The sequence below is a fragment of the Ochlerotatus camptorhynchus genome, unplaced genomic scaffold (assembly GCF_037179485.1).
Source record: "Ochlerotatus camptorhynchus isolate MF236.1 unplaced genomic scaffold, CSIRO-AGI_Acam_v1.1 ptg000062l, whole genome shotgun sequence".
Lineage (NCBI taxonomy): Eukaryota > Metazoa > Arthropoda > Insecta > Diptera > Culicidae > Ochlerotatus > Ochlerotatus camptorhynchus.
This window is the reverse complement of record NW_027040552.1, coordinates 10,682,589-10,697,122: the sequence shown is the minus strand read 5'-3', so window position 1 is coordinate 10,697,122 and position 14,534 is coordinate 10,682,589. Positions and strand designations below refer to the sequence as shown.

Genomic DNA, 14,534 nt, shown 5'->3' with positions numbered 1-14,534 from the left:
ATGTGGAATTATATATGGAAATTCGCCAATAAAAATGTGTCGAATTTTATGAGTGTAGTCTTAGAGTTACCTCTATGGTTATACCATAGAGGTAACACTAAGACCAGAAGGTCCCGAAGAAACGTGCTCAACTTTTTGGCTCAGCTCTGGTAATATCTTCGGTCTCAAGCTAATCGATGCACCCCTCGAAACATAGGAAATTCCACGAACCCCTCATTTTGTCTGTCAATCAATTTGCGAATCAAAACAAACATTGTGTAGTACTAGAATTTTAACTAGAATGGGGTACGTTAATCGTTTGCTTGGGACCAATAGGCTAGTCAGGTCGTGAGCCAATTTAAAATCGATAGTTTCGTATTGATTGTTGGTTATACCGCCGAAAACGTGCAAGTCGTACCCAAGGACAAAAACACTCCAAACTCTATTTCTCGTCACGTCCTTATGGTCTTTGGGGGGAGAGGAAGAATGATTAGCTTGACAATCGTTGAAACTAAAGACCGAGTATACCTCTACATCAACAAAAGTTCCATGAAACGGTAATTGGCTTAGTGTAGTTTCAAGAGAATTACGGAGAAGATTTCAAGAGAGTTCTAAGGATAATATCAAAGAGCTCCAAGAATTACTCCTAAGAATTTTTTTGTTGGGAATATTGCAGAGTATCCATAATACATTTTCTCGTGACATTCCAAGAAAATTTCGAAGTGAATTTTAGAATACTACTTAGGGAGTGTTGACGAGAGGTCCTAGGGAGTTTATGCGAGAATTATGAAGAGAATTTTTACAAAAAATCAGAGCAGACATACCAGGGAAACTCTACGGAGAAATCAATGATTATTTTGAAGGAAATTATGAGGATATTATCTATCCGAAGGAAGGCGTGATCAGAGATGTTATGCCTCAGAACATCCCGGCGGCGCCGACTGGTATTGAACCCAGGCCTGCTGGGGTGAGAGGTAATCACGCGTACCACTACACCACCGGCGCCGTTAGTATGACAATTGAATAGAAGTTGAAAATGAGCGAATGACTAGTACTGTCGCATTAATGGCCCTTCACTCATTTTCAACTTCTATTCAATTTTCATACTGCCGTACTCTAACGGAACTATCTACCTAACCAAAAAACACCGAGGCTTAACGCTTTCGCTAAAAACGCATTAAAGTCCTGATTTCAGCGTGAAATGAAAAAAAAACAAGTTTATTTATATCAACACTTAATATTCCATTCGAATGCCCCTCACTAATTTTCACAACGAAATGTCAACCTAAATGTGACGTCTATTTTTGACGTATGACTGCTTTTTAATTGGGCTACAGCCCAGTTAACGAACGCCCAGTTACAGAGCTGGTAGTGAGTCACTTTTTAGTGACTTGGTCACTTTTTTCAAGCCAGTCACAAAAAGTCTCTTTTTTTAAGGCCAAGTTACTAATGTCACTTTTTCTTGTAATAACTTTTTAAACGTGAATTTTGTTCTTTTTTTTTGAACGATTCGAAGTTGCATAGAGTTTTTTTACGTTTAATCGTTCTTGTCTATCTACAAGATGTCCAATCATTTGGCTAAACAAAGTTCCCTGAGTTTTCCTGGTTTTTCCATAACTTTGGCGGATAATTTCCAGGTTTATAATAAGAATGCTGTTTATGAAATGTGTTAAAAATATGTTTTTAAAGCAAACGTTCTTAAGACATGACAATCAGTTTCAAAGAAACAGCTTTACTATCAAATCCATTAAATGTTGAAGTTGAACACTTACTTAATTTTAGCATAGAGGTAACTCTAAGACCACTGGGTCCCGAAGAAAATCATTATTATTTTTGGCTCACTCAGTACCAGAACAACGGTCCCAAGCAGTCCCAAGCTATTTCACTCACCCCTGCATGTTCTGCATGAATCCACACACCCCTGATGTTATCTGTCATACTTTCATAGCGAATCAAAACAAACATAGTGTAGTAATAGAATTTCAACTAGAATAGGGTACGTTAATCGTTTGCTTGGGATCAATAGGCTACTAAAGTGGTGAGCCAATTTAAAATCGTTAGTTTCGTATTGATTGTTGATTTTAGTAAGTCTAAGATCACAACATTTTTAATGTCTTGACGTTTCGTACTGACAAAAATGTGGAAACTTTAATGAAGTTCTATTGATCTCAGAAAAGCTAGATCTAGAGCCTTTGGGGAATTCCAGAGATCTTAAGGGGAAGTACCCGAAACTTTAGCCCAGACTATTAAATTGGTTTAAAAATCTTTAAGCGTGAGTTTAGAAAAAATCACGATAGTTCCATGATGTGCTGAAATAAAATCGAGAACCCTTAAGATGTTCCGAAAGATTCAGTACAGAGACCTTCAGAAAATTTATGAAAACTTCATAAATATTTCAGGAACTTCACAGAAATCCAGAGAATTCCAGGAATGTTTAAAGGTGTTTACGAGAATTCCATTTATTTTAAAGCATTCATTAGGGTTGAGAGTTTAGGGAAGCTTCGAGAACATCAAACTGCAGAAACCGGAATTTCCGGAAACTTCGGATTGCTCCGAGAAAATTTCTGGAACACAATAAAAATTATAGTAACATTAAAAAATGTGAGAGTATTTTAAGTGAGTTGTAAATTTCAAGATCTAAAAAAATCGAAAATTTTGCTAAGTTGATAACAGAACATCAACGAGGTTCCATTAATGAAAAAAAAGCGAGAACTTTTTGCAAGCACCGATATTCCCAAGAAATTCCAGAGAACTTCTAAGAAATTTAGATATTTTTAGATTGTTTCATTATATTCAGTGAAGTTCCGAGTACTTCGAGGACGATCAGATAACATCAGAAAAATCGCATTAACTTAAGGAAATTTGCAGCGACTTACAAGGAGTTCCTTAGAAATATGGAATATTCCGAGAATTCTATGATTGATCCGAAAGTTTTGGAAGCTTCAGGGAATTATAAATATATATATCAGAAAATTTACCGGAACATTTGATCAATTTCGAGAAATTATGGTAAGCATAGAAAACTTATGGGAAAATTAGTGTTTTAAGGCAAAGTTCCGTAAGCGTTTATAAATTTTATAAAACTTAAGGAAAATTGTAGAACTTAAAGGCAATTTAATCAATTCCAGTAGAATGGTGGGTTCTTTTGAAAAATACAAATATAATCAGGGCAGTCTAGAGAATTTTAAGGAAATTGAGAAATACTTTGGGCAGTTTTAAAATATCAGGAAACTTTAGACTATTGAAGAAGTTATGAATTAGTTTCGAAAATTTGAACTTCAGACAAATCATGAGAACTTCAGCGAAAATCATAGAACTATATTTATTATTTAGCTGCGGAAGCTTTGAGAAGTTCCTGAAATTTCAGAATATCTTCGAAAACTTCGCAGAAGTACAGAGATTTTCAGAAACATTTCGAGAACTTCATAAAAGTCTATGGAACTTGAGGGAAGATCTGAGAACTTCAGGAACTATTATGGACATTTCGGGAGCTCCAAAAACAAAGGGAACTTCAGAGGAGCTCAGTTCCATTAGTTTCACTAAATTAGCAGGAAATTTCAAGATGTTCCCAGATTTTCAGAGAACGTTAGAGATTTTAAGTAAATTATTGACGTTTTCACATAAGTCCAGAAGTTCACGTAAAGCTTAAACATTTTTAGAGCAGTTCAATTAAATTCATGGTAGTACAACAAGCTTCATGAGAACTGCAAACACTTAAGATCAGTTTTGAGAACTTCGAGAAAGATATTGATCTCGCTAATAAAGCTCTAAACAAACAAAAACTTCAAGAAAGAACAGATATACTCAGAGCAGAAATATTCAAGAACAGGGACATTACATAAATTTTAAAAAAGTTTCGAGAAATTCAGTGAATTTTTAACAGTTAAGAGAAGATTCATGATCGTTAGGAAAATTGTGGAAACTTTACAGAAGTTATAAAAAATATGAGAAGTATTGCGCGAACTTCAAGACAATTTAATTAACTTCAGGAATATTTTGGGAACTTTCACGTAGTTCTGAAGACCTCAGAATAGTCCATTCTATATTCAACGGAGATTTCTTATAAGAATTCGCTTTGGAGTTTACTATCTTAGGTTTAGGCTTCAAATGAAGTCTAAAGTTCCTCAGAACTACCACGAAAGTAGATTGCAGTTGAAGTTTTTCTCACTGATTTTTTTTTCCCAAAACTCCCGTAGAATGAGGTCCTTAGAAATTATAATAAAATTCCATGAGCCTTAAAACTGTGCTAAAAATTTGAAAATTCTTGAAAATTTCTTGAAGAATTATAACTTTTTAGCTAAGAATTTATAAAATTTGTGGGAAATATGCAAATTCTAGAACCAAACCAAAATCATTTGAAGACTCTGGATTTTAAAAATGTATTTGTTACTGAAGATTAATCCATTTTGGATCCATAAAGTTCAATGTGTGAATGAAAATAACTAGGAATATTAAATGTTTTTATTTTAAAATGCATTCTTAGTAAGAAAATTATTAAATTTCCTGAATAATGATAAGACTCCCTGAGACTTCCAGGTATTTTTAGGAAAAATAAAATTCCCTGAGAATTCCCGGTTTTTCGACAAATTTTCTACCCTTAGGTCACATTTTAGTCACTTTTTTACAACTATAAGTCACTATTTGGTCACTTATTTCTTCAACATGGCCACAAAAATCACTATTTTTGACAGTATTGATCACTACCAGCCCTGCAGTTAAAGAACGCCCAGTTAGCGAACAAGTACTGTATCGACCCGAGTGAGCTATGTTCAAAGGCCGTTTGTCATGAAAAAAAGAAAGAAGAAGATTATATCATTATTACTTTCAATTTCTGACACAGCTTTACGGATCATGTTTCAGCAGGGTTGCTTCCTATAAAACATATTTTTCAGATTTATCACAGACCATAGAGGTAACTCTAAGACTAGTAGGTTCCGAAGAAACGTATTCAACTTTTTGGCTCAGCTCTGGTACTCTCTTCGGTGTCCCAAGCTAATCGATGCACCCCTCGAAACATAGAAAAATCCACGAACCCCTCATTTTATCTGTCAAACATTCATAGCGAATCAAAACAAACATTGTGTAGTACTAGAATTTTGACCATAATGGGGTACGTTGATCGATTTGCTTGGGACCAAGTTGGTACTACCAACAATCAATACGAAACTAACGATTTTAAATTGGCTCACCACTTTAGTAGCCTATTGGTCCCAAGCAAACGATTAACGTACCCTATTCTAGTTGAAATTCTATTACTACACTATGTTTGTTTTGATTCGCTATGAAAGTTTGACAGATAACATCAGGGGTGTGTGGATTCATGCAGAACATGCAGGGGTGAGTGAAATAGCTTGGGACTGCTTGGGACCGTTGTTCTGGTACTGAGTGAGTCAAAAATAATAATGATTTTCTTCGGGACCCAGTGGTCTTAGAGTTACCTCTATGGTACTACCACCTGTGACGCGTTAGTCAATTGTATCGCGTATGACGTTTATACACTATCGCCATCTGTTGTGTACTCAACAGATAACGGTAGTGTTTTAGCGACGATTTTGGTTTTTTGAAATGTGGCCGATTCAAATGTGCAGCGATTCCATCTGTCAAAACCATAGAAGAATTTTATCTAGATAAAAATAATTTGTCCGAAATAGATTAGACACGAACCAACTCATAAATTTTATACGCGTGTTCGTGGCTAGGATAAATATTTTCGGCGAATACGGCGGCAGATGTCAGTTTTGTGCTTTGATCAGAAATTTCTTTGTAATTTGTATGATCATTAATGTCGGTTTGTCGGTGGTAATCCTACGTCAAAGTCTGAGGGATTATTTTCAGTACAGGAGTCTACTATGGTGCAAAATGCGCAATAGTATGAGCGAAAATATGTTTGTGGGTTATTTTTAGCGCAGGTGTCCTACCACCGACAAACCGACATGAATGATCATACAAAATATCATCAAATTTCTGATCATAGCACAAAACTGACATCTGCCGCCGTGTTTGCGAAAAATGTGTATCCTAGCCACGAACACACATACTAAATGTATGAGTTGGTTCGTGTCTAATCTATTCTGGGCAAATTATTTTTATCTAGATAACAAATTTCTATGGTTTTGACAGATGGGATCGCTGCACATTTGAATCCGCCGTTGTGGATTCTCGATCAAGAGTTAAGTTTTAGTTTCATGTCGGTTTGTCGGTGGTGCTACTGTGGTGCAAAATGCGCAATAAATCACGATACAAAAGTTCTGCCTTCCTGGCCACGGAGTTGAATAACACTGCTTTCTTAATATTTAATTTAATTCAACACTTCATATAAGCCGTACTGGCAATGTTTGAGAAACAATGAAGCTAAGAACAAACAAGTGCCCCAAACCGTATTTGGACCTTGAACACATGAGCAAAGCCTACTGGTCGCAGGTACCTCATTGACAAGCTTTGCAGTTTTACTTGGCAACGTGTTCGCTGCGTCGCGTCGTCATCTCCGATATTTCATCCCGTGCCACTTCGCCGCCTGATACCCACTTCAAATTTTGGGTTCCTTTTCTTTCTCAGCAGGAACGTGGAATTTCGCTAAATTTATTTCGATTTCGTGGATGCATTTCCAGGAATTTTCTCGCAGCAAGACGACGACCAAACCACGGAGGCGGTGCAGAAAGTAAAATACCCAACAGTGTGCGAATCAAAAAGGATTAGGTACACACAACCAGGGCTGAAAAAATCACTAAAATTCATCAAAGTTCACTATGGATGAAAAATTCATTTCATAGTGAATGCTGCTGATTTTTTCATGATTTTTTCAACCCTGCACACAACAAATCTGTTTATATGCCTACGGTCAAGTGAGGAGCTGTCCATGTACCACGTGGACAGTTTAGAGCGGGGAGGGGAATTGGCAAATGTCCACGGTCCATACATTTTTTTGAAAATTTATATGAGTGGTATTCTAAGGGGGTCTAAAATCGCTCAAAAGCTGTCTACGTGGTATATGGACAGCCCCTGAGTTATTATCGTCTTTTCCTGTGGAGTTGCAAGAAGATGCACCATGCATCATTTTTTTTTTACTCGAGTGGTTTGATAACATGAGTATCAGTTTTAGCGCAGCATGCATATTTCTGCGTTCTGTGTTGGAGTATGCAACACTTGCTATTCATAGGAAAACCTCTTGCTGAGGAATCCATCGTTATGTTATGCATACCAGTGATGATAAATTTGACGAAGCAGGAAATAGCGTTCTAACATGTCATGTTAGGGAATACTATCAATACGCAACTGGAATGCTGTGTACGCTGTAAATATTTATGTCTTCAATCGATAAACGGGAGGGACTAAAGTCCAGCAAACGCAAATAAACCTATTCCTACTTATTGCATTGCTCCTGGATGTACGACAAAAGGCTCATAAATTGGAATTCTACTCTCTTTGAGTCAATTTCTTCTTGGAGGCATTGTGGTAAAAAACATGATCGGGTTTACATTTAGATTCCTTCCATAAATTACACCGTTAATAGAAATAATGTAAAAAAAATAATAAATTTCTTTAAAACGTCCTTTTAAAAAAAATCTATGATTGATCATTGATTTTTTTGTTTTTACAAAGTTTCAAATTTACGTATTAAATCATTTTTGAGTGTACCCCCATTTTTATCTCCTACCGAGAAAACATGCCATCGTACACATAATTGGAGGTTCCCCCCGCGGGTGGCGCATCCTTTCCGCACCATAGCTCCACGTTATTGAGCTCACCTTTACCTGCAACGGTCAACTTCTTTGGCTAGTGGTTAATACACAAGAGTCCCTTGGCAAAGGGCCGGGCAGAAGTCGCATCTTCTGTTCGGTTGCTTTTGCGTGTGACGTTGAATTCTTCATTCCGAAAAGTGCACTCCTCGTGGCAAGATCGCCATATTAGAATCAGTTGAATTTCGTTCGACAACCGTGCCTCAGCAGCGAAAATGATTTTCACCGCCTACTATCTGCTAATACGGCTCGGTTTTCTTCCAGGGATGACCATGGAACGGGCCAAGATGGAGCTGAATCCACCGCGGGACAAGCTACTGCTCGTTTTCCTTACGCTTATGATCCATGGCGTGGGTACGCTGATGCCTTGGAATATGTTCATCACTGCCAAATCGGTAAGTTTCAGTGGTCGCGCTAGATATGCAAATATGTAACTGTTTAATGATGTTCTTTTCTGTTTTGTTTATTACAGTACTTTGTAGATTATAAGCTTAGTCAAAACTATACTGGTGTGGAATCCGAGTATGGAACCTACTTTCTTTCTTACGTTGGATTTGCGTCACAGATCCCCAATTTGCTTTTTAATTGGTTGAACATCTTTATGAACCTTGGGTAAGTATAGAGTTTGTAACATTTTGAAAGTGTGTGTATAAAATATGTTTGAAAAGTGATAAAACTATGAATATAATAATCAGTGCAACTAGGAGTGGGTTCAATTCCAAGAAACGTTTCAACGAGGTGTAAATGAAAATAGCATAAACTATTTACACTTTCTAACTGGTCGACTTGGAAAAACATCATTCGATGTATGTTTTGTGTGTGCGTGTGTTTTCTTTCTTTAATTTTAATAATCATATTCTGAAAAAAAATCTCTGAAATTTGATTATTATCAAAAAATCTCAGGGTTGTTACAGCGGAGTTTGTGTTTTGCGAGAAATTTGTGTCCTTGAGTAATGATGATTCAATGTGAAGCAAAGCAAGCGTAGAGTATCGATCTTACCCCATCGTAGAACAAAGCCACGTCTTGATTCGACGCATCGCTGAAAAGCTTCGTCCCGCAGCTGCCGAGCTTACAAAAATAGCCAACACAATTTGGGTCATCTTGTACAAATTCGGCATGGCATCCTTCCACATCTAAAGGTTTTTCCTGACTGATGTCCGTAATAAAATCAGTCCGTTCAGTTAATATCCTTCCATACACATACATACATTTATTTGTACAACATCACATTTAAGATAAGACATAATCAACAATAGTACGCCACAATACTCGGTTAGCGACTGCCACTCTCCATCCTCGGTCATACCCAATGCTCGCTAGATCACGCTCTTCCTGGTTCGCCCATCGTGCTCTCTGCGCTCCACGCCTTCTTGTGCCAACCGGATCAGTAGCGAACACCAACTTTGCAGGGTTGTTGTCCGGCATTCTTACAACATGCCCTGCCCACCGCATCCTGCCGGCTTTAGCCACCTTTTGGATGCTGGGTTCGCCGTAAGTGCAGCGAGCTCGAAAACTCCGAGTACTTGCAGGTCCTGCTCGAGCATAACCCATGTCTCGTGTCCATAGAGGACCACTGGTCTTATTAACGTTCTGTACATGGTACATTTGGTGCGGAGGTGAATCTTTTTTAACCGTAGTTTCTTCTGGGGCCCGTAGTAGGCACGACTTCCATTGATGTTGTCAGCCGTCAGTAAGGATCCACGGTAAACTACCTCGAAAGTATCCCCGTCTATCGTGACATTACTTCCTAAAGGAATCCTGTCATGTTCGGTTCCGCCTACTACCATGTACTTTGTTTTTGACGTACTCACCACCAGTCCGAACTTTGCTGCTTCGTGTTTCAAGCGGGTGTATAGTTCTGCCACCGTTCCAAATGTTCTTGTGATAATGTCCATGTCGTCCGCAAAGCACACAAATTGACCGGCTTTCGTGAAAACCGTACCCCGGCTTGTAGCCCGGCTCATCGCATTACACCTTCTAGAGCGATGTTGAAGAGTAGGCATGAGAGTCCGTCACCTTGTCGTAGTCCCCGGCGAGATTCGAATGAACTGGATAGTTCACCCGAAACCCTTACGCAGTTTTGTACACCGTCCATCGTTGCTTTGATCAGTCTGATCAGCTTCCCAGGAAAGCCGTTCTCGTCCATGATTTTCCATAGCTCTGTGCGGTCGATACTGTCGCATGCCGCCTTAAAGTCGATGAACAAATGATGCGTTGGGACCTAGTATTTACAGCATTTCTGGAGGATTTGCCGTACGGCGAAGATCTGGTGCGTTGTCGATCGGCCGTCGATGAAGCCGGCTTGATAACTTCCCACGAACTCGGTCATTTTAGGTGATAGACGACGGAAGATGATCTGCGATAGCAATTTGTAGGTGGCATTCAAAATGGTGATCGCTCTGAAGTTTTAACATTCCAAATGGTCGCCTTTCTTGTGAATGGGGCAGATTATCCCCTCCTTCCACTCCTCCGGTAGCTGTTCTGTTTCCCAGATCCTGACTATCATCCGGTTGGGAACGGCACAGCAGTTCCATTTCCTCGCACTCCGCTTCTTCCAGGCGGCGTTTTTTCTCCCGAAAGATGTGGGTCTGCTGTTTCCGCTTCTGTTTATACCGTTCCACGTTCTGTCGGGTTCCATGCTGCAGCATTACCGCCCGCGCTGCGTTCTTCTCCTCCAAAATCGCTCTGCACTCCTCGTCGAACCATTCATTCCGTCGACTTCTTTCCACGTACCCGATGGTGCCCTCGCCTGCGTCGGTGATGGCTGCTTTTACTGTACTCCAGCAGTCCTCTAGAGGGGGCACATCGAGCTCGCCCTCCTCTGGCAACGCTGCCTCGAAATTCTGCGCGTATGCTAAGGCGACATCCGGTTGCTTCAGTCGCTCTAGGTTGTACCGTGGCGGGCGTCGGTACCGTACATTGTTGATGACGGAAAGTTTTGGGCGCAGTTTGACCATCACCAGGTAGTGGTCAGAGTCGATGTTAGCACCACGATAGGTCCTGACGTCGATAATGTCGGAGAAGTGCCGTCGATCAATCAGAACGTGGTCGATTTGCGATTCCGTCTGCTGTGGTGATCTCCAGGTGTGCTACGTATGGCCATGTTCTTGGAGGCGGCGAAATCGATGAGTCGTACGCCGTTCCCGTTCGTCAGCTGGTGGGCACTGAACATTCCAATCGTCGGTCTGAATTCCTCCTCGTGGCCTACCTGAGCGTTTAGGTCTCCTATGATGATCTTGACGTCGTGGCTTGGGCAGCGATCGTACTCGCGGTCGAGCTTCGCGTAAAATGCGTCCTTGTCATCATCAGTGCTTCCGAAGTGAGGGTTGTGCACGTTGATTATGCTTAAGTTGAAGAATCGGCCCTTGATCTTCAACCTGCACATTCTTCCGTCGATCGGCCACCAACCGATCACGCGCTTCTGCATTTCGCCCATCACGATGAAAGCTACTCGCGTGTGTTGCCGCAACTCTGGTAGATGGTATCATAACCTCTAAACGTTCGCACCATGGAACCTGTCCAACACACCTCCTGCAGCGCTACGATGCCGAATCCGCGGTCCTTCAGTAGATTGGCGAGTATACGGGTTCTCCCGATGAAATTGAGAGATCGACAGTTCCACGTGCCGAGTTTCCAATCGCAAGTCCTATTTCGTCGCTGGGGTCGTTGCCGTTGGTCTCGGTTCGTATTCCTCTGTTGCTGATTTTCCGTTGCAATGCTTTTTTTTACGGCTGGCTCGCAGGGCCTGACAGGTACCCCCTAACTTTCCGGAGGACCAGGGTGCACATTTGTGCGTAGAGTCCTTCACTGGCACTCAGACGTGGATCAGCCGCCCCTAACATGGGGAACAGACGCTGTTGTGAGCCGCTCCTCCTGGAGAACAGACGCTTAGGCTTGCCGAAGCGCTTAAAAACTCTGCTCCGGGAAGCGATATGATTAAATTCGACCTTCTAAAAAACCTCCCCGATATCGCTAGACGATTACTTAACCTATATAATTCATTTATGGAATTCAACTAAATAAATGAAATAGTTAAAAAAAAACTTTTTTTTTCCTTTCAGCGGCAACCTGACGAAACGCATCGTCTACAGCATCCTCATCGAGGTGATTGTATTCGTGGTAACGGTGGTGCTAGCCATGATCGATTCTTCCGAGTGGCCAGGAGCCTTCTTCTGGATTACGATGATCACCGTTGTAATCCTGAACAGTAAGTTTGAATCAAAATGAGTAGCATTTCTTGAGTTCTAAAGTTACCTCCTCATTAACAAACAGTGGCCAGTGGCATCTACCAGAACACGGTATACGGTATGGTCGCCAAGTTACCGTTCAAGTACACCGGTGCAGTCGTGCTGGGATCCAACATCAGCGGTACCTTTGCATCGATCATTGCAATCCTCAGTTCGCAGTTTGCTTCCTCGGTTCGAACGGCAGCCATTTACTACTTCATCACGGCAATGTTCGTGCTGTTGCTCTGCTTCGACACCTATTTCGCTTTGCCGTTGAATGTAAGTTTAACAACCTTTGGGACCTGAGACCACTAACCTTCATGACTTCCGGTCTCCTGGAAAGGATTTAGTGTACGGTTACTAAGAGAATTATTTATTTTCAGAAATTCTACCGGTATCATGAGATGCTCAAAGAGAAGGAAGCCGAAAACCACAAACGAGCCGGTATTAACGTGGACGGTCGGCCACCTTACTGGAAGATCTTCAAGCAAGCTTTCCCGCAGCTTTTCAACGTATTCTTCGTGTTCTTCGTCACGCTGTCCATATTCCCGGCTGTGCATTCGGATATTAAGCGCTCCGACAGTGACTTTGTCATTGGAGACGATCTCTACGTGAGTGTCACGTGCTTCCTCACATTCAACCTGTTTGCTATGTTGGGTAGCTTGACAACGTCCTGGGTGACCTGGCCCAAGCCCAAGCACCTAGTCTGGCCAGTGATTATTCGAGCAGCCTTTTTGCCATTGTTCCTGTTCTGCAACTATCGTCCACTGGGAATTGAACGGGTGCTTCCGATCTACATCGATAACGACTGGGTTTACTGGGGAATTGCCGCCGTGATGGCGTACAGTTCCGGTTATCTCAGTTCCCTGGGAATGATGTACACTCCACAGACTGTTGAATCCCAGCATGCGGTTACGGCGGGAATGTTTGCCGCAGCTATGCTCATTACCGGTATCTTTAGCGGTATTTTGTTTTCCATGGTGTTCCCCTTGATCGTGCGGTACAACTTCCTCGAGTGGTTGCACTAGGGTTGGCGCTGGAGTATGGAAATGCTAGCTCTGGACAGCTAGATCCATGTTTTATTTGTTTTTTTTTTTCTTTTACACATACTCCGGACGTCAACTGACTTAGTGTGGCACTCGGGAACGAGGCGTTTGGTGAAACTGTCGTACATAAGCTCAATTTTATCTTTCGTGTTTTAAGTTTCGTAAACTTTTTTTTTTAATTTTTTATTTAACGTTCTAACCTAAAAAGCATCGAGCATTGAGTAATTATTTGCATCCTTTTGAAACGAAACCAAATCCCAAAATCCACTGTCGAACATGAGAGTGATGGAACAAACTCGAGACTTGGCCTGTATGGAGTACCAAAACTGCGTTAAATTTTATTGATTAACTTCTCAAACATTGTGTCCTCACTAATTTTATGAACGTCATGCGAAAAAATGTAGACTGATAGTTTTTCGTTTGGTTTCATCTTTGTTTTAACATTGGTTTTGAATAGCTTTCAAATTGTTAAGGTAGGAACTGATTAGTAAAGTTTTTTTTTTTCTACGGTATCGATGATAAGTAGACTAAATCTTTATGGTATAAGAGAGCAATGAGTGCAGATAAACTTTAGTTAAGATTTCATTAGGTTAGCTTAAGTTATTGTGTTAGAAAGTATATTTTTCTCAAAATAATGGTTTTGTTTTTAATTGGTTATGTGAAGAAATTTCCTTATTAATTTTACTCTTCCTAAATACGCTGATCCACCGGTTTTTTTGTTATTACATCATAAATTTGGATCCCGTTTACTTGATCGTCGAGCACATTCTTAACTTGTTGACTTTTATGATACTGGGTCACCTAGGCTAGAATTTTTATTTTTCTTCGAATTTTGACCAATGGATCAATGGATTATGGTGAAATGTCTCTCTCTCTCTATCTCTCACTAACTTACGTATTCAATCGTTTTATTTTCCAATAGATTTGCTTTCCTTCCGAAATGAGGCGTGATCTGAAAAAGCCTCAGAAAATCCCAACGACCTCATTCAGCTCATTCCGTCCCATTTTTTCTCAGTCAAAGGTGCTGTCCAAACAATGTATAAATCACTGTTGTTTTTGATTTGTAAATGTTGGTGTCCCCAACAACTGCTCCAAATTTGAACGAATTCGGATGCGATTTGGAATTGCGGAATAATTTTAAAGTTAGTAAGTATCACACAAATTGCTCAATATTGCCCATTCCAGAAATTTGATTGGATAAAATATGCAGAACAACGTTATCGAAGACCTTTAAACGATTCGATCTTCGACTAAGTTGAAATTAAGCAATGTGTGAATTTTTGACAAGCATATAATTACTATTTTCCGTTTCCCATACATTTTCCTTTAAAATTCGTCTGCAAATAAAATCGCAACTAAATTCGTTCAAATTTGGCACAGTTGTTGGGAACCTAAATACAAATCTAAAAATCTGTGGTGACCATGGGGCTGTAATTCTAATCCTGGCTTTGACGCTCACACGCGAGCTCAAGTTAATGCTCTTGAAGCACTTCCACATTGATTAGCTTTCTCTCAGGGGCGGGATGTGCTGTCAAATTGGTCTACT

The 14,534-nt window shown here is 40.3% G+C and overlaps 1 protein-coding gene across 2 annotated transcripts in view; it reads left to right on the top strand.

Moving 5' to 3' along the window:
- The window catches only part of Ent2 (Equilibrative nucleoside transporter 2), a 93,904-nt gene extending 80,284 nt beyond the window's left edge, over positions 1–13,620 (top strand). For both annotated transcript variants that reach the window (XM_065216354.1, XM_065216355.1), the window contains exons 4-8: positions 7,980–8,110; positions 8,188–8,327; positions 11,778–11,923; positions 11,989–12,221; positions 12,326–13,620. In XM_065216354.1, the coding sequence (XP_065072426.1) occupies positions 7,980–8,110; positions 8,188–8,327; positions 11,778–11,923; positions 11,989–12,221; positions 12,326–12,970 (1,295 nt within the window). In that variant the 3' untranslated portion in view covers positions 12,971–13,620. The remainder of the gene's footprint in view (positions 1–7,979; positions 8,111–8,187; positions 8,328–11,777; positions 11,924–11,988; positions 12,222–12,325) is intronic.
- Positions 13,621–14,534: the final 914 nt, after the last annotated feature.